Below are 25,588 nucleotides of genomic sequence, written 5' to 3'. Positions count from 1 at the left end.
TGTAGCCAGACGCTGTGATATAAACCCCTGCACAGCGTTGGCACAGACCTGCCTAGCAACAATGGCTATGAACGGCTGTAATGCAGCCCTGAAAAGGGCTGAAATTACAAGTAATCCCTAATCCCTAAAGCGCTGTGTAGATTGCAGTGTATGTCTATAGCGCACACAGCAGCAGCAGCGGGAGCGGTGACTATTACCCACCCGCAGCAGACAGATAATGGCGGCGACGGGGAAAATGGCCGGGTCTTATAAGGCAAGGACATGTGACATGCACAGCCTGATACATGCCCTTGCTTGTCTGGCAAAAATCCACTTTGCTGTGTGTGTCTGTGATTTGCTGACAGCCTTGCCCGCCCCACTGTACGCGTGGTTAGGGAAAAAAAAAAATGGCGATCGCCATTCTTTCTGCACTCAGCAGCAGCACTGATCTAAACACCATCCCCCCCGCACACTATAAGCTGAATTTTGATAATATCATGATTCACAGTGACTCACACTATTACAGTGAAAAACCAACTAGTAACTAGCTACGCTTTTTGGTGATCGAACCATTCTTGAACGTAACTCGAACTGCCGAACTTTAAGCAAATCATTCGAGTTCGTCGAACGACTCAAACACCCCCCAAAATCACTCGAACATGAAATTGGCAAACCGTTCAACTCGAATATCGCTCAACTCTACTCAAAACTCTGTGGAGGATAGCTGTAGCAGAAAAATGTCACACAGGTGAGAGATGATGTCACCCAGTGGCAAACATACTATTGCTGCAAATCTCTACAGCCACGCCCAGGTCTAACATACAGTATATTGGGCGCACTTCTACCTCCAAAGCAGGTGGGATTGTGTATTATGATGAGCTCTTGGGCTGCAAAGGGCCCATATACTGTATTTTTCGCTTTATAAGACGCACTTTTGTTCCCCCAAATTTTGGGGGAAAGTAGGGGGTGCGTCTTATAATCCGAATATACGGATTATATACTGCAGGGCCCAGTGGAGGTGGGGGCCGAGGCAGGCTGGTAGAGGTTGGTGAAGGCTCAGGAGGCAGCGGGAGATCGCTTGCTCCCGCTCATAATATGCACTGCCATTGTCCATCACTGTGGTGCTGAAACCGCACTGCGGCGATGGGCTGGGGGAGCGGTGCATATGATTTGTGCCTGCGCCCCATTTTGATGGCACATGCCCCCCCATGTTAGATATGGCCCCCATGCTGCTGCCCATAGTAAAATAAACAACTCTTTACTTACCTACTCCAGCGTGTCTCCCCAGTCTCCCTGCTGCTGCTGTGATCAGGCACGCAGAGATGAAGTCACTTTGCTGTGCCGATCACATGACCGGCACCGAGAACCAGGAAGTGCAGGAGCTCAGCAGCATGGAGGGAGACACCGGGAGGACAGGGCTGGAGAAGGTAAGTAAAGAGTTTTTTATTTTACTATGGGAAGCAGCATGGGGGCCATGGGCAGCACAGGGGGACGTGTGTCATCCATAGGGGACCATGGGCAGCACAGGGGGACATGTACCATCCATAGGGGGCAATGGGCAGCACAGGGGGACGTGTGCCATCCATAGGGGGCCATGGGCAGCACAGGGGGACGTGTGCCATCCATAGGGGGACATGGGCAGCACAGGGGGACGTGTGCCATCCATAGGAGACCTGTGCCAGCTGTATGAGACATGTGATATCTATATGAGACCTGTGCCAGCTGTAGGGGACATGTGCCAGCTATAGGGGACTTGTGCCAGCAATAGGGGACATGTGCCAGCACAGGGGGACATGTGCAATAAATAGGGGATGTGCGCCATCAATAGGAGACATATGCCAGCAATAGGGGATGTGTTCCAGCAATAGGGGACGTATGCCAGCAATGGGGGACACGTGGCATAACTGGGGGACGTCTGCCAGCACAAGGGGGCTTTTTTCAATATAAGGAGGCCATATCCAGATTAAGGGGGCTAATTTTAGGATGGGGGGGCTATGAGGGACATATACCCTATATTATTTGTTAGACGGACACTGGCATTATAAGACGGACCCCTTTAACATAAAAAAAATTCTCTTTTCCTTCACCAAATTTGGGGGTGCGTCTTCTAATCAGGAGTGTCTTATAAAGCGAAAAATACGGTATGTTCATGCACAGAGGCACCTCTGTTGTCTGTGTCCGCTCTTCATGTCACATGTCATGTCTAAAGCACATTTTAATCCTGCTGTTCTGTTCAGTCAAAAATGACCAAATTGATATTTTTTTAAATATTCATTATGCGGTTCTGAAACTTGTGGTTAATTGACTTTTCCTCATTTGAGGGGTTCTTTCTATGGGTATTTTTTTTTGTTTTTTTTTGCTTACTTTTTTCCACTTTTTTTTTTACACTTGCACTGTTTGGTCAAAAATGACCGATAACCTTTTATACTAATCTCCAGCCATTTTTTTAAGTAAAAAAAAAGGAGTTACAATCTCATTTTGGACTATATATTGCATCTACTACTATTTATCAATTTATCTATGTCCTTTTGGTCCGTGCAGATTTACACATACATACATCTTCAAGTTACGATCTGCAGATGGATTCGCTTCCAGTATAGTCATGTGCAACATGTTTTATGCTGTATCATATTTACATTGCTGTTCATATAGAAATAAATTTTTATATATATATATATATATATACACACATACACACGCACACAGTATATATATATATATATATATATATATATAAAGTATATATATTACATAGCTTTTTAGTTATAGTTTACAGTTATATAAAGAACTTTTTTTATGCATGAATATTGCAATAAAGCCATGTAACATTTTTTGACACAAAAACTAAAAATAAGTTTTATTTCATTTTTCATTTTGTCTATGAACAACAATGTTCATATACAGTATGATAATGCAACAGGTATTAAAATAAAACACATAAATTAGCTCAAAATCAAGACTTTAATCAAAAAATGACCAGAACATTATAACTGTATAGTTGACCCGAATAGAACAGAAGGGTTAAACTGACTCAACAAATCTAACATTTGGTTACTAGAGCAGAAACAGTTTTCTGCAATGCAAGGAATAAAGCACTTGAATAACTCAGAAACGATTTTATTCTGTAAATATTATCCTAAATCCAAAAGTAGATGCTGTGAAGACTTACAAGCATGTTATGTAATATATCCCATTGGTCATGATGAGTTCAATGAATGCAAAAGGCTTGAGTTCATAACATGATTGAGTTTTCGGCAATTTGTTCAAAGGTTTAAAAGTGTATTCCCATCTCATCATAATGAATTGAAGTTATTGAAGTTACAGCTATTTGGGATAAATCTCAAGTCAGCCATAAAAGGTTTAGATGGAAAAACTCGCCCTAATTTCAGGTAGGTCAATCCTTTGGTTAATCGAGATAGAAGAGTGTTTAAAACACATAATTTTTGCATGCCATATATGACAGTATGTTGGGACATATTGACTGCTTTTTTCTTAGTAAAAACCTTAGAATGTGTTTAATAAATGAAATAAATGTACAATCTTTTGCATGCAATTAATTTAGATATGTATTTGTTCAGAATTGTAACAATCAGACCGCAAATTATTAGTAATAATTATTGCTGAAATGTGTGGACATTCCCAAGTGTTCACTTATCTTTTCTTACAATTGTAAAAAATAAACCAAATACAAGTGGTTAAAACATCATTAAGGAAAGAAAAGATATACAATATGTTAAAAAAAGTATGCTATTTCCTAACATACCTAGCAGCGCTACGTCACTTCATAGGAGGTGACATATGTGCTCTGGGCACCGTGGTCTCGCTGCTCCGAGCAGATGCCATGTTCAGTTTTGTGCACTGCTCCTGGGAACGTGCTACTACTTTATTGGAAGATGTTTTGCCCTTCAGTGAAGTTGAGGAGCGACAAGGAAAACTCTTATAACAAAGTGGACGCATGTGATTCAACGCAATGTGATTCCAGTCTCTCTGCCTGTGTTGCGCATTAGAAGCATGTGTGGTTCACAGGGGTCAGTAAGAAGCAGTGCCATTCACAAGATGGCAGCACACTTTCATTGAAAAACAGGTTAATAAAATAGAGGTTTTTAGATAGCTATTGACTTTCAAAGCAGTCTGTATCTATCTAAAATAAGTAAACCTATACATATAATTACATACTTTATTTTTTTAATAATACCAGATAAATCCTTCTTAAGGCTAATAAAACCATTTGCAATTCCTCTCAGAATAGAGTATGTTAGGCCAAGGTTACATATTACTCTACGTAAATGGAAAACATGTTTGAATTTGCTGAAGCCAAATATTATGAGCATTTGCTTTATACCTAAGTCACTTGCATGTGTTAAATATTGCAAAACAATTAAATTAAACATTTGCTTACCATGTTGAATATCTTTCATGTCCAAATGGAGGCTGGACATCAATATTCCTACTGCCTGGGATCTTTTATTGCTCAAGAGCTTGACAACCTGTAGGTAATACACATAGTAAAATACAAATATATCTTTAATGCAAAAGCACACATTATGCAAAGTAATTAAGGTACATAACATCTGGAAAACTGAAGACTAAACTCAACATAATAATTGAACACATTTTTACCATATCTAGGCTGTAACATGGCGATTGGAGTTTGATTTGACCACTACTATTGCTAGGACTGACAATGCAGACATTAGTTACTTATGCCTATAACTTTCAATGAACAACTGCTATAAAAACTGTTTAAGGCCTGTTTCACATGTCAGTGAAAAACACAGACATTTTTCACTGACGTGTTAAAAATGCATACAGTACAGACTAAAAGTTTGGACACACCTCATTCAAACAGTTTTCTTTATTTTCAGGACTCTGAAAATTGTAGATTCACACTGAAGGCATCAAAACTATGAATTAAAACATGTGGAATGAAATACTTAAAAAAAAGTGTGAAACAACTGAAAATATGTCTTATATTCTAGGTTCTTCAAAGTAGCCACCTTTTGCTTTCATTACTACTTTGCACACTTGACATTCTCTTGATGAGCTTCAAGAGGTAGTCACCGGAAATGGTTTTCCAACAGTCTTGAAGGAGTTCCCAGAGATGCTTAGCACTTTTTGGACCTTTTGCCTTCACTCTGTGGTCCAGCTCACCCCAAACAATCTCGATTGGGTTTCAGGTCTGGTGACTATGGAGACCAGGTCATTTGGCGTAGCACCCCATCACTCTCCTTCTTAGTCAAATAGCCTTTACACAGCCTGGAGGTGTGTTTGGGGTCATTGTCCTGTTGAAAAATAAATGATGGTCCAACTAAATGCAAACCGGATGGAATAGCACACCACTGCAAGATGCTGTGGTAGGCATGCAGGTTATGTATGCCTTAAATTTCAAATAAATCCCCAACAGTGTCAGCAGAAAAGCACCCCCACGCCATCACACCTCCTCCTCCATGCTTCACGGTGGGAACCAGCCATGTAGAGTCAATCCGTTCACCTTTTCTACAAAGACACAGTGGTTGGATCCAAAGATCTCAAATTTGGACTCATCAGACCAAAGCACAGATTTCCACTGGTCTAATGTCCATTCCTTGTGTTCGTTAGCCCAAACAAGTCTCTTTTGCTTGTTGCCTGTCCTTAGCAGTGGTTTCCTAGCAGCTATTGAAGGCCTGCTGCACAAAGTCTCCTCTTAACATTTGTTCTAGAGATGAGAAGGTGTGTCCAAACTTTTGGTCAGTACTGTATGTCCCTCTATGTGCCGTGATTCATGGCCCATGTGGGTTGTCCATGTGCTATCTCTAATCCATACTCCGTGATACGTGATTGCATTGGAGATAAACTCACCTGTCCCCACTCCTGCAGTCCATGGCGCTGAACCCTCCAGCTCTTCTGTGTTTCCACTCCCGCTGCAGCTACTTCCGGGTTGGCTGTGGCTGCATACATGAATATGCACGTCAGTAATTAGCTGGCTCTGAATCACCAGCCAGCAGAGGCTGGAGACAGCTCCGCTGGAAAAGGTGAGTATAAAATGCTTTTTATTTTCAATGTCCATGTTTTTCTGGTACGTGTTTCATGGACCACACCATAGTGTGGTCCGTGGGATATCAGTGGTACCAAAAAAAAACCTGACATGTGTCCGTGCAGAGCACATGGACATGCGTGTACGCTGCACGGAGACACACTCAGTGAAAAATCACTGATGTGTGAGCAGACTTATTGATTTTAATGAATCTACATATGTCCGTGATTCTGGTACGTATAAAAACTAGCACATACGTATCAGAATCACTGATGTGTGAATAAGACCTTACACATAGCTTGACAAGGAGGGAGATTGACTTTTCATAGCAGAAGTTAAATAAGTTCCCTGTTTGCTTACGGACAATTAAAGTAAAGAGAGTCTAATATTCTTTCACCATTGTTAAGGAAATAACCTGATTTATAAAATCAGATTGTTGTTATTATTATTGTTTGAATTTGCTACACATAACATACGTATGAATAACAATAATGTGTAATGTGTCTTTATGTATAAAATTATATATTAGTGCTGGTACATTGCAAAATGCACCAGACATTACAGTGCTGGCCAAAAGTATTGGCACCCCTGCAATTCTGTCAGATAATACTGTTTCTTCTTGAAAATTATTGCAATCACAAATTCTTTGGTATGATTATCTTTATTTAATTTGTCTTCAATAAAAAAAATAAACAAAATTGTCATAAAGCCAAATTGGATATATTCCACACCAATCATAAAAAAGGGGGTGGACAAAAGTATTGGCAGTGTTTGAGAAATCATGTGATGCTTCTCTAATTTGTGTAATTAACAGCACCTGTAACTTACCTGTGGCACCTAACAGGTGTTGGCAATAACTAAATCACACTTGCAGCCAGTTGACATGGATTAAAGTTGACTCAACCTCTGTCCTGTGTCCTTGTGTGTACCACATTGAGCATGGAGAAAAGAAAGAAGACCAAAGAACTGTCTGAGGAATTGAGAATCCAAATTGTGAGGAAGCATGAGCAATCTCAAGGTTACAAGTCCATCTCCAAAGACCTGAAAGTTCCTGTGTCTACGGTGCGCAGTATCATCAAGAAGTTTAGAGCCCATGGCACTGTGGCTAACCTCCCTAGATGTGGAAGGAAAAGAAAAATTGACGAGAGATTTCAATGCAAAATTGTGCAGATGGTGGATAAAGAACCTCGACTAACATCCAAACAAGTTCAAGCTGCCCTGCAGTCCGATGTTACAACAGTGTCAACCTGTACTATCCGTCGGCGTCTGAATCAAAAGGGACTGTATGGTAGGATACCCAGGAAGACCCCACTTCTTACCCCGAGACATAAAAAAGCCAGGCTGGAGTTTTCCAAAACTTACCTGAGAAAGCCTAAAACATTTTGGAAGAATGTTCTCTGGTCAGATGAGACAAAAGTAGAGCTTTTTGGGAAAAGCCATCAACATAGAGTTTACAGGGAAAAAAAAAGAGGCATTCAAAGAAAAGAACACGGTCCCTACAGTCAAACATGGCGGAGGTTCCCTGATGTTTTGGAGTTGCTTTGCTGCCTCTGGCACTGGACTGCTTGACCGTGTGCATGGCATTATGAAGTCTGAAGACTACCAACAAATTTTGCAGCATAATGTAGGGCCCAGTGTGAGAAAGCTGGGTCTTCCTCAGAGGTCATGGGTCTTCCAGCAGGACAATGACCCAAAACACACTTCAAAAAGCACTAGAAAATGGTTGGATAGAAAGCACTGGAGACTACTAAAGTGGCCAGCAATGAGTCCAGACCTGAATCCCATAGATCACCTGTGGAGAGATCTCAAAGTTTGGCAGTTTGGAGAAGGCACCCTTCAAATCTCAGGGACCTGGAGCAGTTTGCCAAAGAAGAATGGTCTAAAATTCCAGCAGAGCATTGTAAGAAGCTAATTGATGATTACCGGAAGCGGTTGTTCGCAGTAATTTTGGCTAAAGGTTATGCAACCAAGAATTACACTAAGGCTATGTGCGCACAGTGCGTTTTTTGCGGCGTTTGTCGGGTGCGTTTTTGGCCTTAAAACTGCAGGACTTTGCTTCCCCAGCAAAGTCTATGAGTTTTCATTTTTGCTGTCCGCACCATCTATTTTTTTTACCTGAGTTTTTGAGTTAAAAAAAAAAATGGACATGTCAGTTCTTTCCTGCGTTTTTCTGCATTTTCCCCCCATGCAATGCATTGGAAAAACGCAGCAAAACGCAGAGATCAAAAACGCAGCAAAACGCAGCCAAAAACGCACCAAATCGCGGTAAAAACACGTGCGTTTTTTGATGCGTTTTTTCGACGCAGGTGCGTTTTTGTGCGTTTTTAGAGGCCAAAAACGCACAAAAACGCAGCGTCAAAAAGACGCAGTGTGCGAACCTAGCCTAAGGGTGCCAATAATTTTGTCTGGCCCATTTTTAGAGTTTTGTGTGAAATGATCAATGATTTGATTTTTGTTTCATTCTCTTTTGTGTTTTTTCATTGCAAGCAAAATAAATGAAGATAATAATACCAAAAAATTTGTGATTGCAATCATTTTCAAGAAGAAACTGAGTATTATCTGACAGAATTGCAGGGGTGCCAATACTTTTGGCCAGCACTGTTTCTCTGAGATTGGCCCCTTATGCACATGGCATGATTTGGCATGAATCTGCATGTTCCACAAGTACATAGGTTGATATTAAAAAGTCCCTAGACTATGTAAGAAGAAGATAAAGACCATCTTGGAACATGCAGCATGGAAAGAATATTATCTTAGTATCCATTTGGATGAGGTGGTCTCTGATTTACGTGATATTCCAGATAAACCAATCAGTATAATGACAAACAAGGGAGTAATCAATCATTTTGTGATAGTAATAAGATTGACCAATGTATGTTGGAATACATTCACTTATATGTTAAAGCTTTCCAATAAATATGACCCCTGGGCACCTGCTCAGCTGGGAAACCACACGACTGTCAAGGCTGACTCTGACTTCCTATCGTCGACGAAGCATTCATTGAGCACGTGGCTTTTGGCTTGTGGCTTGGCTGATTGCCATAACAACCATGTGATTTGCAGTTTACATTTTACTGAATTTGCTGGGAATACATCTATATATCCCCATTTAACAAATGGAGACTAATGTGGATTTATGGTTTCTGCATTTCTGGCTGTTTATAATTGCGCAATAAGGCTACGGTCAGATGAGCATATATTCTGTCATCTGAGAGAATTGGCACAATTATGAAAATCACACTCTTATTAAACTCTGATCAGCGTTTGATCAGAGTTTGATCATCTTGATCAGTTTGATCAGAGTATGATCAGAATGTAATCAGATTTTCTCTGATGGCAAAATGGAGAAGATAGAGAGATTTTATTTTCTCTAGCTTCTCCTAATCTGAGTGCAGTTCAATGTTTTCCACAGACTCACTGACTTGCATGGCTGAGGGCGATCCGATGATAATAATTGGATTCAACTCTGAAATAGTGAGGTTTTTTTTCCCTCAGACTAAGCTTGGCCCAAGGTAAAAAAAACATGTGCATTGCTCCATAGAATAACATCCAAGTGTGATGTTTTGTTGAATAATAATGATAATTTTTAATTATACGTATAGCCATCATATTCTGAAGCACTTTACAATTCGAATGGGATGTACAGATGATATCATACATAACAAAGCAACAGCAGTGGGTGAAAGAAAAGAGTTAATCTGCGCTGCCAGAAGAAGATCACTGAAGATTGATGAAGATTAAAAGTGTCTGAGTTTATTGTTCTACGCGTTTCAGAGTCATGTGACCCCTTCAGGAGCAAAATCAATAATGTACATTACACAATCCATTGAACTTTGGCTTCCAGGCTCCATATCTCAACATCCACTAGATCTTTGAACATGAGTCTGCCATCATTTTATAGAACTAACAGAGTTAAATAGATGGGTAGAGTGCTCAAAAAGGGACTAACATGTAATCTCAACCCTATTTTAAAATGTGCAATTTTTATTAATATTCATTAAAATGTACCCACAAACAGACACACAAACATAAATGAGAATGGATCACGATATCCTTGTAAATAACCAAGGAATTTTGTATACACACTCACTTTAGGAAAGGGAAGGGAAACTAATATAGCCCTATAAGGGTAGTGTATCCCTACCTAACAACGGAGGGTATGACACCATAAGTTACCGGGCGCCCCCATTCCACGTCGGCTCTCCCTCTCCCTGACCCTGATATAGGGATGTGATGGAAAGCCCTATAGTGGTGCTTGCATAGTACAATATATATGAGTTCCCAAATGGTAATACTCCTCCCTGTATTGCTTTCCTTAGATCAAGAAGGTATCAATTTACTGATCTATAACCAGGAATTCCTATTCATGATACTAGCACTGTACAAGATGTATAGACTTCTATTCCTAATACATTATCTTTATGCAAGGTAGTGATCCATAAGAGTTATTTACAACCACATATGTTACAGGGTGGTATACCCCACAAGTATATTACAGTCACCTAGAGTCATATCACAAGGGGCTCAGATAATCTCCCCATTATACCCCAGGAGCTGAATGAAAAATGGGATACAGACACCCCTGCAAATTACTGCAAAATAGAAAAGGTTGCTCCAATCATATTCTATATAATATAGTATAACAGGGAGAAAAGATGAATTACTTCCCTGAGAAGCAGGAATCCAGGCCTGCCAGGCCTCAACGCGTTTCTCCTCTCCCTTTAGAGGGTCATCAGGAGGCTAAGGGGAGACGGCAGCGGGTCCTGTTCAATAACAATCCATGGCTGTAAGCAGCGTTCACGTGCATGAATGAGGTATTTAAAGCATGGCTGCGGGGGAAGGGGCGGTCACATGAACCAATCAGACAAAAAGGGCTTCAGTGTCTGCAAGTTTCTACTGCACATGCCTGAAAAAAATCAAACACTAGAGGCCTGACACACACTGAGCATGCTCCATAGACCACAAGCCATAGGGCACACAGAGGTCCAGGGGAGTGTCAGTGGTGAACTAAGCATCCAGTCAGAGCATGATAAGAGTTTGATTTTTTTCAGGCATGTGCAGTAGAAACTTGCAGACACTGAAGCCCTTTTTGTCTGATTGGTTCATGTGACCGCCCCTTCCCCCGCAGCCTTGCTTTAAATACCTCATTCATGCACGTGAACGCTGCTTACAGCCATGGATTGTTATTGAACAGGACCTGCTGCCGTCTCCCCTTAGCCTCCTGATGACCCTCTAAAGGGAGAGGAGAAACGCGTTGAGGCCTGGCAGGCCTGGATTCCTGCTTCTCAGGGAAGTAATTCATCTTTTCTCCCTGTTATACTATATTATATAGAATATGATTGGAGCAACCTTTTCTATTTTGCAGTAATTTGCAGGGGTGTCTGTATCCCATTTTTCGTTCAGCTCCTGGGGTATAATGGGGAGATTATCTGAGCCCCTTGTGATATGACTCTAGGTGACTGTAATATACTTGTGGGGTATACCACCCTGTAACATATGTGGTTGTAAATAACTCTTATGGATCACTACCTTGCATAAAGATAATGTATTAGGAATAGAAGTCTATACATCTTGTACAGTGCTAGTATCATGAATAGGAATTCCTGGTTATAGATCAGTAAATTGATACCTTCTTGATCTAAGGAAAACAATACAGGGAGGAGTATTACCATTTGGGAACTCATATATATTGTACTGTGCAAGCACCACTATAGGGCTTTCCATCCCATCCCTATATCAGGGTCAGGGAGAGGGAGAGCCGACGTGGAACGGGGGCGCCCGGTAACTTATGGTGTCATACCCTCCGTTGTTAGGTAGGGATACACTACCCTTATAGGGCTATATTAGTTTCCCTTCCCTTTCCTAAAGTGAGTGTGTATACAAAATTCCTTGGTTATTTACAAGGATATCGTGATCCATTCTCATTTATGTTTGTGTGTCTGTTTGTGGGTACATTTTAATGAATATTAATAAAAATTGCACATTTTAAAATAGGGTTGAGATTACATGTTAGTCCCATCATTTTATAGACCATCATCTTGGCTATTGCATTCATAAACTTGACTTGCAACTATTTAGCATATGATTAGTTATGCAGATTCTTGTAATGACACTGCATTGCTACTGTTGGTGGAAAAATATTTTTCTTCCTGTATGCTACAAATTACAATCTGTTTTCACATTCACTCAGTGTATTATTAGAGATCAGTGTACCTGTTTGATAAAGGTTTGCCAGTTTCAAATTCGGTACGAGCCTTAGCCTGTTCAGCTAGTGCTCGGTAACCCCGAGCCCTTTCCCCAAAAGTCAGCAATGTCTGTTTTTTTTCGATCTGATCGCATTTTAAAAAACTGCATTTCTAATAACATGTTATGCTTTTTGTCAGGATTGTGTTGTATGATGTATGTGAGGAGTATTAAATGAATGGAGGGGCGAGGACTCGGGAGAAGCATTTTTTTTTCTTAAATGTATTTGCGGATGTTCCTGCAGCGAAGCACAGCGCAGCAAACATCTACAAGGTTCAGACACAAGAGCTTGTTTGCCTAAGTCATATGTTTATCTGCAGATACTATGTGGCGTCGGCGCCATTTTGTGAATGCGAAATGTTAGGGAAGGTGCTGCTGTCAGTGCTATCGCCGGGCAGCTAGACAGTTAGCTTAGCTAGGGGTTTAATAATAGTGTGAGGTAGCGACCACCAACGTGGTAAATGGTCGCTATATGTCGCAGTGAAGAAGGTCGCTGCGATATTAAACTGAAGAGGTTGCTATGGGACTTGTAGTTCCACAAAGGCTTGTTTCTGCATTTAAGGGTCAGGTTCCCTTTAATAATGCCTGTGTGCTGGGCAGGTCTGGATAATCACAGACCTCCACCTGTGGGGGTGTCCAGTCTGATTTAGGAGACTCAGTGTGTGTTCTGCAGAGTGTGAGAGCAGAGCAGGGGGCTCTGGATTTCAGTCTGGGTTTGGACTGGAAGTAGTGTGCAAGCCAGGCTGGTTAGTGCTGTGGCTACTGGACCAAAGCTCTCCTGGAGTCGAGAGACAGACAGGAGTCTGCAGAGTGTCTCTGGGTTCTTGGAAGGAACCACAGCAAGTGTTGTTCGCTGGCTGGCAGGAGCCAGTGTGTACAGGCGCCACACTTCCAATAGAGACTGTATTGGACTGGAAGCCCACGGTATGTGATTGTGATACGTTTTTGCCTTAAGCCAGGAGAGGCCTGTTATGTTTAATGTTTGCCGTTGATGACAAGTTTTTAATAAACGGCTGGAAATTTTTATAAAGAGACTGTGTACATGTGTTGCTGAAGCTACCTCACACCGCTGCAAGCGAGTGGAGCCCCCTAGGTTGCGGGGTGCAACCTTACATATGGCATACCTCCCAACCGTCCCAGATTCTGCGGGACTTGCACGATTTATCAGGGCTGTCCCGCACTCCCGCGGCTCACAGCTGATGTCCCGGCTCCTCCCCTCAGTGGAGTGAATAAATTAAATTAAATTATCATCAGCTCTGGATTTTCAGGGCGGCTGGGACTTGAACTTGTGAGTTCATTGTTTCAAAGGCAGCAGCTCTAACCACTGAGCTACTGCCTGTATTGCAAGCAATGGGAAGATTTTGTTATCTTGACCTCTATACTGCAGGTGAGACACCAGAAGCAGGTTATTCAGCTGCAAAGATGGATGGAGGGATGAATGGATGGATAGAGGGAGGGATGGATGGATGATAGAGGGATGAATGGAGGGATAGAGGGAGGCATGAATGGAGGGATAGAGGCAGGGATGGATGGATGATAGAGGGATGAATGGAGGGATGAATGGAAGGATAGAGGGAGGGATGGATGGATGATAGAGGGATGAATGGAGGGATGAATGGAGGGATAGAAGGAGGGATGAATGGAGGGATAGAGGGATGAAAGGAGGGATAGAGGGAGGGATGGATGGAGGGATAGAGGGATGAATGGAGGGATAGAGGGATGAATGGAGGGATAGAGGGAGGGATGAATGGAGGGATAGAGGGAGGGATGAATGGAGGGATAGAAGGAGGGATGAATGGAGGGATGAATGGAGGGATAGAGGGAGGGATGGATGATAGAGGGATGAATGGAGGGATGAATGGAGGGATAGAGGGAGGGATGAATGGAGGGATGAATGGAGGGATAGAGGCAGGGATGGATGGATGGATAGAGGGATGAATGGAGGGATGAAAGGAGGGATAGAGGGAGGGAGGGATGGATGATAGAGGGATGAATGGAGGGATAGAGGGAGGGATAGATGGAGGGATGAATGGAGGGATGAATGGAGGGATGAATGGAGGGATAGAGGGAGGGATAGATGATAGAGGGATGAATGGAGGGATGAATGGAGGGATAGAGGGAGGGATGAATGGAGGGATAGAGGGATGAATGGAGGGATAGAGGCAGGGATGGATAATAGAGGGATGAATGGAGGGATGAATGGAGGGATAGAGGGAGGGATGGATGGATGATAGAGGGATGAATGGAGGGATGAATGAAGGGATAGAGGGGTGAATGGAGGGGTGAATGGAGGGATGAATGGAGGGATGAATGGAGGGATGGATGATAGAGGGATGAATGGAGGGATGAATGGAGGGATGGATGATAGAGGGATGAATGGAGGGATGAATGGAGGGATGAATGGAGGGATGAATGGAGGGATAGAGGGAGGGATGAATGGAGGGATGAATGGAGGGATAGAGGGAGGGATAGCGGGAGGGATAGAGGGAGGGATGGATGGATGATAGAGGGATGAATGGAGGGATAGAGGGATGAATGGAGGGATAGAGGGAGGGATGAATGGAGGGATAGAGGGAGGCATGAATGGAGGGATAGAGGCAGGGATGGATGGATGATAGAGGGATGAATGGAGGGATGAATGGAAGGATAGAGGGAGGGATGGATGGATGATAGAGGGATGAATGGAGGGATGAATGGAGGGATAGAAGGAGGGATGAATGGAGGGATAGAGGGATGAATGGAGGGATAGAGGGAGGGATAGAGGGAGGGATAGAGGGAGGGATAGAGGGAGGGATGAATGGAGGGATAGAAGGAGGGATGAATGGAGGGATAGAGGGATGAATGGAGGGATGAATGGAGGGATAGAGGGAGGGATGGATGATAGAGGGATGAATGGAGGGATGAATGGAGGGATAGAGGGAGGGATGAATGGAGGGATAGAGGCAGGGATGGATGGATGGATAATAGAGGGATGAATGGAGGGATGAATGGAGGGATAGAAGGAGGGATGAATGGAGGGATAGAGGGATGAAAGGAGGGATAGAGGGAGGGAGGGATGGATGGATGATAGAGGGATGAATGGAGGGATAGAGGGAGGGATAGATGGAGGGATGAATGGAGGGATAGAAGGAGGGATGAATGGAGGGATGAATGGAGGGATGAATGGAGGGATAGAGGGAGGGATAGATGATAGAGGGATGAATGTAGGGATAGAGGGAGGGATGAATGGAGGGATAGAGGGAGGGATGAATGGAGGGATAGAGGGATGAATGGAGGGATAGAGGCAGGGATGGATGGATAATAGAGGGATGAATGGAGGGATGAATGGAGGGATGAATGGAGAGATGGAGGGATGGATGGATGATAGTGGGATGGATGGATGATAGAGGGATGGATGATAGAGGGATGGATGATAGAGGGATATATAGATACACGGCAGATTATAGATAGATAGAGATAGAATCATAGATAGATAGAATCATAGATAGATAGAATCATATAAAGAATCATAGATAGAATCATAGATAGATGGATAGATAGAATCATAGATAGAGAGATAGAATCATAGTTAGATAGAATCATAGATAGATAGAATCATAGATAGATAGAGAGATAGAATCATAGATAGATAGAATCATAGATAGATAGAGGGATAGAGATAGATAGATAGATAAATACTGTATCTCAATGTTGGTGAAAGAGTCAGATTCATTTGTTCCCATAAAACTACTATAAAGAAATGAGGAAAAAAATACAAATACAATTTTTTTATATTTTTTTTATCTTCACCACCTTGGATTCAAACCAGCAACGTTCAAAACTTGTGTCCAGCAACCTCCTGGCTTTCCTAGCTGCTCTAGCTGTTGAGCCACTAGGATTGATGATGTCAGAGGGAGGATTTCACATAAATGAATCTACAATGCAGCCTCTTACACAGCAGATTACACAGGACACAGCTCCATTGTACAGAGCAGTGTCTCTATCTCCTGTATTCTAGAGGGAGAGGAAAAGAGGATTTTTTTTTCTTCTAATAAAGTTACTAAAATAATTAAAAAAAATAGAATAATGTAATTTTATTGCACTTTTTTTATAAAATAATAAACATTACAAATCAGCAAATAACATGGACATATTTGGTGTCCTTGTAATCGTAATGACCTGAACAACACAGCGATCAGATTATTTATGGGGATCGGTAAATGGCGGGAAAAAAAAGGCGCAATTTATTATTTTTCTTTATTAAAACCCATAAAAAATGTAATAAAAATGGATCACTGAGGCCGTGTTCACACATAGCGTAAATGCTGCATTTTTTCTGCAGGTGTCCGCGCCACAAGTGCAATAACAATGTTCTCTGATTATTGCGTGTTTGCGGTATTTTTTATACATTGTCCCCCTTATTTGATACATGTTTGTTGCTGATGTGAATCCTGAAGCTTATAAAGAAAGAAACACCAAATCCACACAGTTCAGCGGCGTCTTTCCACGCACCAGGAGCGGAGATTTCAGGACGTCTCATCCACTTTGCTTGGACAATTAGTCCATATTCACATGTAGTGTAAATGCTGCATTTTTTTCTGCTGTTTCTTTGCACATTTATTCTGCTGTGTTTAATTGTCCAAGTAAAGTGGATGTGATTCCATGAAAAGACGCCGCTGAATTCTGCGGTTTTCGGGGGGGGGGGTTTCTCTGGAGGTTTCTATGTGGAGCTTAAAAAAATGCAGGAAAAAGCTTCTCTGTACATAAAAACACTTAAAACCGCAGATTCACATCTGAACCAAAAACACATTAAATAATGGAGAAAAGGCAGAAAAAATGGATAAAACAGAGAAGATTGTTATTGTGTAGTTTGGTGCAGACAGAAACAAAAAGAAATAGAATTTATGCAACGTGTGAACACGGATTGATAGGCACAAATAAGCAACATGTCATATAGTGACACATAGAAATATAAAAAAATTCTGACTGCTATAAATATGAATGAACAGTCCACGGCATCTGCTGAATGACCCTTACTGCTAAATGGGTGTGGCTAGGGGTGTGGCTAGGGGCGTGGTCAAAATTTGCCCCTTTGTCCCTCTTTCCTTTCTTGAAAAGTTGGGAGGTATGCATATGGTGTCTCGAATGCGGGCATGCGGTCTGGTTGCTAGGGGCAACGCAGCCTGGTTGCTAAGGGCAACTGCCTAGGATGTATTGCTGTGGCTCGGCGGGTCCACGAAAATCGTGTTGGCGCACTCAAGCAGCTGGCGGTGGATCGGCGGGTCCACGAAAATTTTGTCTGCGCACTCAAGCAGCTGGCGGTGGATCGCCGGGTCCACAAACAGGGACAGCGTGCTACAGCTGGTGGCGGTGAATCAGTGGGTCTGCAGGGTTCTGTGCTGCAGTGGTGAGAGACCAGTGACTGGAGGTTCCAGGCTAACCCGGAATTGCGGGGCCCTGTTTGGTGAGCAGTGATACACCACAGGCTGGAGATCCTGGTTGTACAGGCGGTACAACCTGGAAAGGTTAGTGGTTCTCTAACCCCCTCCCCCCTCTTTAGACCACCGGGTATTACCCATTGGAGCGCCCCTCCTGTTTGTTTTCTTGTTTCAGCATGGAGGGTGCACAAATGGATACTATGGAGGAGCTGTACCAGTTCCTTGTGAGTGGACAGCAGGAGCCGTCAGTGCGCACCGATGTGGCAGCAGTGGACCAGTTGATGAACTCCCTTCTGGGGCCAGTACGAACACAGGGTGCCCAGCGAGATAAAGGGGTCCAAACTGGGTGAACTGGGGTCTAAAGACACTGCAAGGAAGCCACAGAAACCCCAAAAGGGGGTGGAGTCCCAGAAAGGGGTGGTTACCCAAAAGGGGGTGAGGTCCCAGAGAACGATGGTGGCACAAAAAGGGGCGGAGCATCCCAAATCCGAAGGTGTAGTGGCACCAATGGACAGTAGCCAAGGACAATGGTGTTCATGCTATGTGTGTCTGGTCTGCGGTACAGACTGCCCGGCTGACAAGAAGTCACGTCTGTGTTCTGTGGAAGTTGATGGCAAATGTGTGACTGGGCTGGTAGACTCGGTGAGCTTGGTGTCCCTGGTGAGGGCCACACTCGATAACTACCCGATTCTTGGAAGGATGGAAGCCAGCTGCAGACATGGGAACATTGGAGAGTATCCACGGTCCCGAGTGGTTGTTGAGACGGATGGGGTGTTAGGACCCGTTAATGTTGAGGTAGTGCCTGACTTACCGCATCCCATTATAATAGGCCGGGACTTTAATTTTTTTGACGACTTGTGGTCGATGGCGGAAATGGCCAGCTGCTTGTGTAAAAGCCGGAAAGGCTCAAAGGAAGCCCTATCACAGCGGGAGCCTGAAAGTGTTCCTAGTAGTATGATATTATGTAATAAGGGGAAGACCATGCCTACTAGAGGTGACAGTACTAAGTTAGGGGTGACCAAAGAAAGAGATGGACGTGCCCCCCTTAGGGATATGACGTTTACAGTAACAAAGGATAGTGTGACCGTTAAAAACGGAGAGCTCCAGACAGGGGGTTCAACACTTGGTTAAGTGGGGGCTTGTTAGTCCAGGACACCAGGGTGACTGACGATGACTCCAGTAAAGACACTGACTTTACTAAAGTGACAAATGAGTACAGTGACTTACTGATGAGCAAAGAGTGGAAAACCTCCCGTCGCCGAAGGCGCAAGAGGCGCAGAGGGGCGGAGCAAGCTACAACCTCTGACAATATGGTCCAGATAGAGACAGTGTCGTGTATTTCTGCCCAAAGTGTGGATTCCCTTCCAGAATCTGAGTGTGCACAGAAGGTTGAGTTGTACATTACTATTTATATTGTGGTTGGCGTGCCCCTTATGTATATGCGGTGCTCTTTTCTTCTTTTGGTCAGAAGGTTGAGAAAGGCACGTTGCCAATAGCAACCGCTAATGTAGAGTCGGACAGCAAAATCATGCCAAAGAAAGATGAGTCTGAGCTGGAACTGACACATTGTAACAACAGAAATCAGCAGGGTGAAAACGCGGAAAAGGAGCCGATCAAGGAAGTACTGGTGGTGTCCCCTATGACTTCCCAGTGTGATGCTGATGGTCTGTTGAGTGTAAGCACTATAGGATATCAAATCCTGGAAAGTACTGTAAGAGATGACCTCCTAGAGAGTGTTGGTGGAAGAAAAATCCACAAAGGTCATAGTGAGCAGACCGGTGAACTATCTAGTGCTAGGGTGGATAACAGTGAATACAGCCCCAAAGCTCTAAGAGGAGGAGAGTACTGTGGTGAAGGGTGTGACACCCTGGTAGAAGGCGATGTTATGAACTCCCAAGCGAGGGCAGAGGGTGACACTGCAGAGACCCAAGAGGAAGTTGGAGGGAATGCAGTGAAGTCCCAAGACACGGCTGGTGCTGTAAAAGTGGAAAGAGCCTCTGAGGAAGAGGTGAGGTCTGGACGTGAGGTCTCATCAGAAGCTGAGAGCCTGACTGACTCGGTGGGTAAGACCAAGACCGCAGACAAGAAGATTGACTCAGCTAAGAGCCTGAAACCCAAAGGCTCTGAGGCTGGGGCTGAGCCCGAGGAGGGTGTAACTCAAAAGGTGAAGCCTTTGGTGAAGAATATAGAAGGAGGCAAGAGACCTCAGGAACAGTCTAGTGTCCTTGAAAGTAAAGGAAGCAGACCAGTCTTCAATTATCTGATAGATGTGCCAAAAGACTTAAGAGAAGCCTGTGCCAGTGAGAAGGTGCATGAGAGATTTCAGCAGGCAGTAGGAGCCTGTAAAGTGTACTTTGCCCCAGAGTCTTGTCGGTTGGTGGTGTGCTCTGTAAGTGATGTCACAAAGAAGCGGGTGGCTGTTCTGAGTGACATGCACCTACAGTGTCTTCGCACGAAGTGGCTCATCTCTAGAAGGATGGCAGAAGACACCAAACAATTGGAGCATATGAAGCAGCTCACCGCAGCGTTTCAGGAAGTGGTGGTTGTGAAGAAACCATTAATTGGGCTTGCAATAAGAGCGCTGAGAAGTAACATTCAGCAAGCCAGGAAGGTTCCTGGTATTACAGCTATTGAAGTGTAAGAAAATAGTGGAACATTCCGAATCTATGGGAAAACTGCAGAAGCAGTCAAGACAGCTCGAAGGTTGTTGGAGTTTGTGGAGGAGGTCACAGAAGTGCCCAGAAAACTTGTCAATAAGCTGATTGGAAGAAATGGAAGAGTCATGCAGGAGATGGTTGATACGTCCGGTGTGACGAGAGTAAGAATTAATATTCATAATGAAGCCAGGATACTCTGCGAAGTCAGTATGGTTCCCTGTGTCATTGTGGGAACAAAGAAGTGTGTTGAAAATATACGAGTTCTCCTAGAATACAGACTGGGATACCTGGAAGAACTAAAGCAATTGAATCTTGAAAGACAGAAGTTTGCAGAGAAACTTTGTAAAGTTAGTGTGAGGTTGCGACCGCATTCGGGCCAGGGCCCAAAGAAGTGCGGTCCACCTGGTGACTGTGTTGCTTCAGATGGCAAAGGAAGCAGGTCCTGTAGTAAAAGGAGCCAAGGTTATAGAGGACCTAATTATACATCGGGCTGTAGCACAGACTCTGAAGACTCTAAGCCCTCTAAGACAATGTCCGAAGGAAAGAATGGCGCTTGGGACATGTCTCTAGCCAAAGATGGCATTGAGAAAGTGAACAATCAGAGCAATGGACAAAGATGTCCTAGAAGAAGAGCCCAATATCGATCTGGACACAGAGAATGCATAGGATCTAGTTACGTCAGAACCTCAGGGCTGATGTACCCAAACAGTAGCCCCTCTAGTGGACTGAATAGCGCAGGGTCGAGCCGCACAGTAGTTACGACTAAGAGAGTGTCTCACTACCACACTGACCGTTTGAGACGGTCATGGAGAGATAGGTCTGACCAGGGACCGTGTCTGAGAAGTGAGTTTCCTGTGAAGGGTTTGGTGACAGACGGTATGTCGAGAACTGGAGCTCAAGGTTGTCAAAGTGGGCCCTCTCAACTGGTAGGGCGAGGTGACCCTGATGCCCCGTCTCGAGGCCCCTGTAGGGTATCGAGTGTTCAACCCTACAAGTTTGAACAGAGGGGGGGGATATGTGAGGTAGCGACCACCAACGTGGTAAATGGTCGCTATATGTCGCAGTGGAGAAGGTCGCTGCGATATTAAACTGAAGAGGTTGCTATGGGACTTGTAGTTCCACAAAGGCTTGTTTCTGCATTTAAGGGTCAGGTTCCCTTTAATAATGCCTGTGTGCTGGGCAGGTCTGGATAATCACAGACCTCCACCTGTGGGGGTGTCCAGTCTGATTTAGGAGACTCAGTGTGTGTTCTGCAGAGTGTGAGAGCAGAGCAGGGGGCTCTGGATTTCAGTCTGGGTTTAGACTGGAAGTGTTGTGCAAGCCAGGCTGGTTAGTGCTGTGGCTACTGGACCAAAGCTCTCCTGGAGTGGAGAGACAGACAGGAGTCTGCAGAGTGTCTCTGGGTTCTTGGAAGGAACCATAGCACGTGTTGTTCGCTGGCTGGCAGGAGCCAGTGTGTACAGGCGCCACACTTCCAATAGAGACTGTATTGGACTGGAAGCCCACGGTATGTGATTGTGATACGTTTTTGCCTTAAGCCAGGAGAGGCCTGTTATGTTTAATGTTTGCCGTTTATAACAAGTTTTTAATAAACGGCTGGAAATTTTTATAAAGAGACTGTGTACATGTGTTGCTGAAGCTACCTCACACCGCTGCAAGCGAGTGGAACCCCCCAGGTTGCGGGGTGCAACCTTACAATAGGTAAAGATAGATAGGAGGGCGATAGCGTAGAATAGGGATATGTAGGGAAAGCTGTGTGCCACAAATCGGCATTTAATGATAGAAATAGGGATAGACTCTTGTCAGTGCCTTCTAAAGACTTGCCAGTGAAGGATCTAAGCAGCTATTGTTACTTATTACTGTGTGCTCACATTAGCCAGTCAATCATATTTCTAGGTATTGTTAGTACTGCCTGCTGTAAGTTTGCTAGTGAACTAAGTAAAAAGGTCTTGTCTGTTTTCATTGCCTGCTCAAAATTTCAAAGTCAATCACATTTCTTTTTTATGTTAGTTAGGAATGCCTGCTGTCAATTTGCTGATGAACTAGGTAAAGTCTAAGCAGTCTTAATTGCCTGCTCAAAATTACTGTAAGGCCCATATCAGCACCACACATGGTCCTGCCTTCCTCCCCAGTAGGGACGTGGCTCTCTCACCTGTCTGGCCATCCAGTGGTGGCTGCCCCATCTTTGGTCCATGCTGCGGTCACCTGAGGCTGTGCACACCTCATAGGCCTCCTTGATCTGACCATAGGGTGCAAGCATGACACACCCCTTTTCTTAAAGAGCCAGTGCACCCCGACTCTTAGCTCAGCTGAGAGGCTGCAAATATTTAATGCACCTTCCTCTTAAGGGGAAGTGCTTGGGCAACAAATCAGATATGTTGCTAGTTCTCAAGTCCCATAGCACTGTTGCTGTCTTCACTGCTGTTGCTGTACTGTGCTATATTCTGCTGCTGATGTATGTTTCTGTTTCAGTGTTCTGCTGATCCACTGCTACTGTTATTCCAAGCCTGCCAATGCTGCCCCAAGCTGCCAAGCTGCCCTCCTACCACAATACACACGATTGCAAGTATCCTCACTGGTCGCTGCTACCGCATCCAACCATCCATCCATCCTGACTAAGACCTTGATACCTGCTGCCGCTATTATTCATCATCAGAGAATATCTGTTATGCTCGCTTTGTGAGCAGAGATGTTAGTAAACCCACTGGGCCACAACACACAGAAAACCCAGAGGGGCTTGACTACGGACCTGAGCCTAGTTTTCCCCAGAGCTCCTAATGGTTTAGGTGTTGCACTGCAGATATTGGCCCGGGTGCTACTCGGAAAGACTGGTGTTGCATCAGCCCCAGGGGTTTGGGAGTGACAATCTCTGACAATGGATTTCTGCAGCAGCAGGTGTTGAGGGGTCATCTGGGATGGATGGATGGACGGATGGATACAGCAACAGCATCTTGTGGGGATGCTTTGCAGCAGGTATTGTGGCTGACGTGGCAGCTTGTGGCAGCAGAATAGGTAATGGCAGCTGTGGTGATGGCTTGCAGGTAGCGATCATGGTAGCAGCACTCTGAAATACAAACAGGTATAGATAACAGAACTAGCACCACTAAACAGCAGCAGCAGCAGCAGCACAGTGCTACGGAACCTGACACAGCAATGAGTCTGTCTAACTCATTGCCCAAGCAACTCTCAAAAGGCCAGAGATGCCTTAAATACCTGCAACCTCCCACCTGACCTGGGAGACACTTTAGGGTTATGAGGATGCTGGCCCTTTAAGAAAGGGAGCGTGGCCGCAGGCATGCCCTATGGGATGAGTTCTGGAGCCTGTCAGGAGTACAGATGCTCCGTAGGGCTGCAACATGGGATGGAGATGGGAATCGGCGACCTCACAGGGAGAGGGGAGCAGGAGAGTGCGAGGATGCCGGCATGGGCATCACAGAGCCCCCCCACACCTATCCTTTTTTAAGGAATCTCTTAAAGAGAAGAGGGGCATTAATATTCTCCCTTGGCACCCATGACCTCTCCTCAGGACCATACCCCTTCCAGTCCACCAGGTAGTAGGTTTTTCCTCTGACCTCTTTTGCCGCAAGGATGGCTTTTACCTCATAGATGTCTTCATCATTGACCGGTGGCGGAGAAGTACCTGGGTCCCTGTGATAACAGCTCAGGACAACAGGTTTGAAGAGGGACATATGGAAAGAGTTGGGGATGCGTAGGGAGGGTGGGAGCTTCAGTTTGTAGGACACCTCATTGATCCGCTGGAGCACATCAAAGGGACCGATAAAGCGGAAACCCAACTTGTAGGATAGCAACTTGAGGAGGCCTTATCTGGAAGAGAGCCATACCTTGAAAACAGGAGGGTCTAGGCATCTCTTGTCTGCATGCCTCTTCATACGAACGGAGGACTGCTCCAGGGACGACCTGGTCTTTGCCCAGATGTCTGAGAACATCTTAGTGAAGGAATCAGCTGCAGGGTTGCAGAAGGTGAGCGTCACTGGAAACGAGATTTTGGGATGCTGTCCGTACATGATCTGAAAAGGAGACTTGGCAGAGGACTAACTTACATGGTTGTTATACGAGAACTCCGCCCAAGGGAGTAGCTTGACCCAATCACTATGATGCTCATTGACGAAGTGTCGCAGAAAGTTCGTAACAATCTGGTTCACACACTCTACTTGGCAATTGGAATGTGAATGGTAGGCCAACGAGAAGTCCAGAGTGACGTCTACCAGCTTGCAGGTGGCCCTCCAGAATCGAGATGTGAACTTGACACCTCTGTCGGACACAATATGGAGTGGTAGACCGTGCAGCTGGAAAATGTGCTGGATGAAGTGCTCAGCGAGCACGGGCACAGAGGGAAAACCAGTCAGTGGCATAAAATGGAACATTTTGGAGAATCTGTCCACTAACACCCAGATGACGGTGCAACAGGAGGACTTTGGCAGACCTGTACTAATATTCATCCTGGGTTAAAAAGTTGTCCTAAGACAATGGTAAGCGCTTGACCCAAAAGGCTTGCTTATAATTCTGCAGCTGGTTTTTAGACAAAAACCGCCCCAAAACTTGCCTGGATATATTTAGTAAATTAGAATTGAGATTTTTTTCCATAAATGCGGTGTCAGGTAACATACACTGGGGACCTGTAATGGGCCCCAGGTGCACTGATCCTTTTACCGCTAGACTCCTTATCAGGAGCGCGGTATATTCAACCCTAACCAGGGACCGTGAATGAGTGCAGCGTGGCTGTCAGTGACAATTTAACAAGCAGTAAAGTATTAACCTCGGTGCAGGCACCCGTAAGCAGGAAGATTGCCCTTATAAACGGGCTAGTACGGTCGTAGTACTTCCTTGGAAAAACTTTCTGCAATTATTAACTGTTTATTCCTGAGAAAATCACCTTCTTTTTGATCGGACTATTAACATCAGTAACTTTTAGTAATAATCGTGGTTGCCACCGGCCGGGGCCCGACGATTTTACAGTCATATTGTGCTCATCAATGTGTATATTTTTGTCTTTTGTCTCCTACTACTTGTAGAAAGTAATTTTGTTTCTATTGTTAGGGAGTATTGGTAGTAATAAAATATTAAAATAGTCCTTACTCTTATTTTTCAGCGCTGGTTTGTGAGATTTTCCATTTATGGAAAAAATCTCAATTCTAATTTACTAATATCCATCCTGATGTGCTGCAGGGGGCAGATGGCACCAGCAAAGGGAGCAGAAGACCAGCAGGAAGCTTCTTCTGGTGTTTTGTTACAGGCACACGAGGGACAGACTGACACAA

General features: G+C 44.2%; 1 protein-coding gene across 2 annotated transcripts in view; it reads right to left on the bottom strand.

Moving 5' to 3' along the window:
- The window catches only part of FMN2 (formin 2), a 2,161,480-nt gene that overhangs the window by 1,574,369 nt on the left and 561,523 nt on the right, over positions 1-25,588 (bottom strand). For both annotated transcript variants that reach the window (XM_075339745.1, XM_075339746.1), the window contains exon 7: positions 4,379-4,466. In XM_075339745.1, coding sequence (XP_075195860.1) covers positions 4,379-4,466 — 88 coding nt within the window. The remainder of the gene's footprint in view (positions 1-4,378; positions 4,467-25,588) is intronic.

The sequence above is a fragment of the Anomaloglossus baeobatrachus genome, chromosome 3 (genome assembly GCF_048569485.1).
Source record: "Anomaloglossus baeobatrachus isolate aAnoBae1 chromosome 3, aAnoBae1.hap1, whole genome shotgun sequence".
NCBI lineage: Eukaryota > Metazoa > Chordata > Amphibia > Anura > Aromobatidae > Anomaloglossus > Anomaloglossus baeobatrachus.
This window is presented reverse-complemented; position numbering and strand designations above follow the sequence as displayed.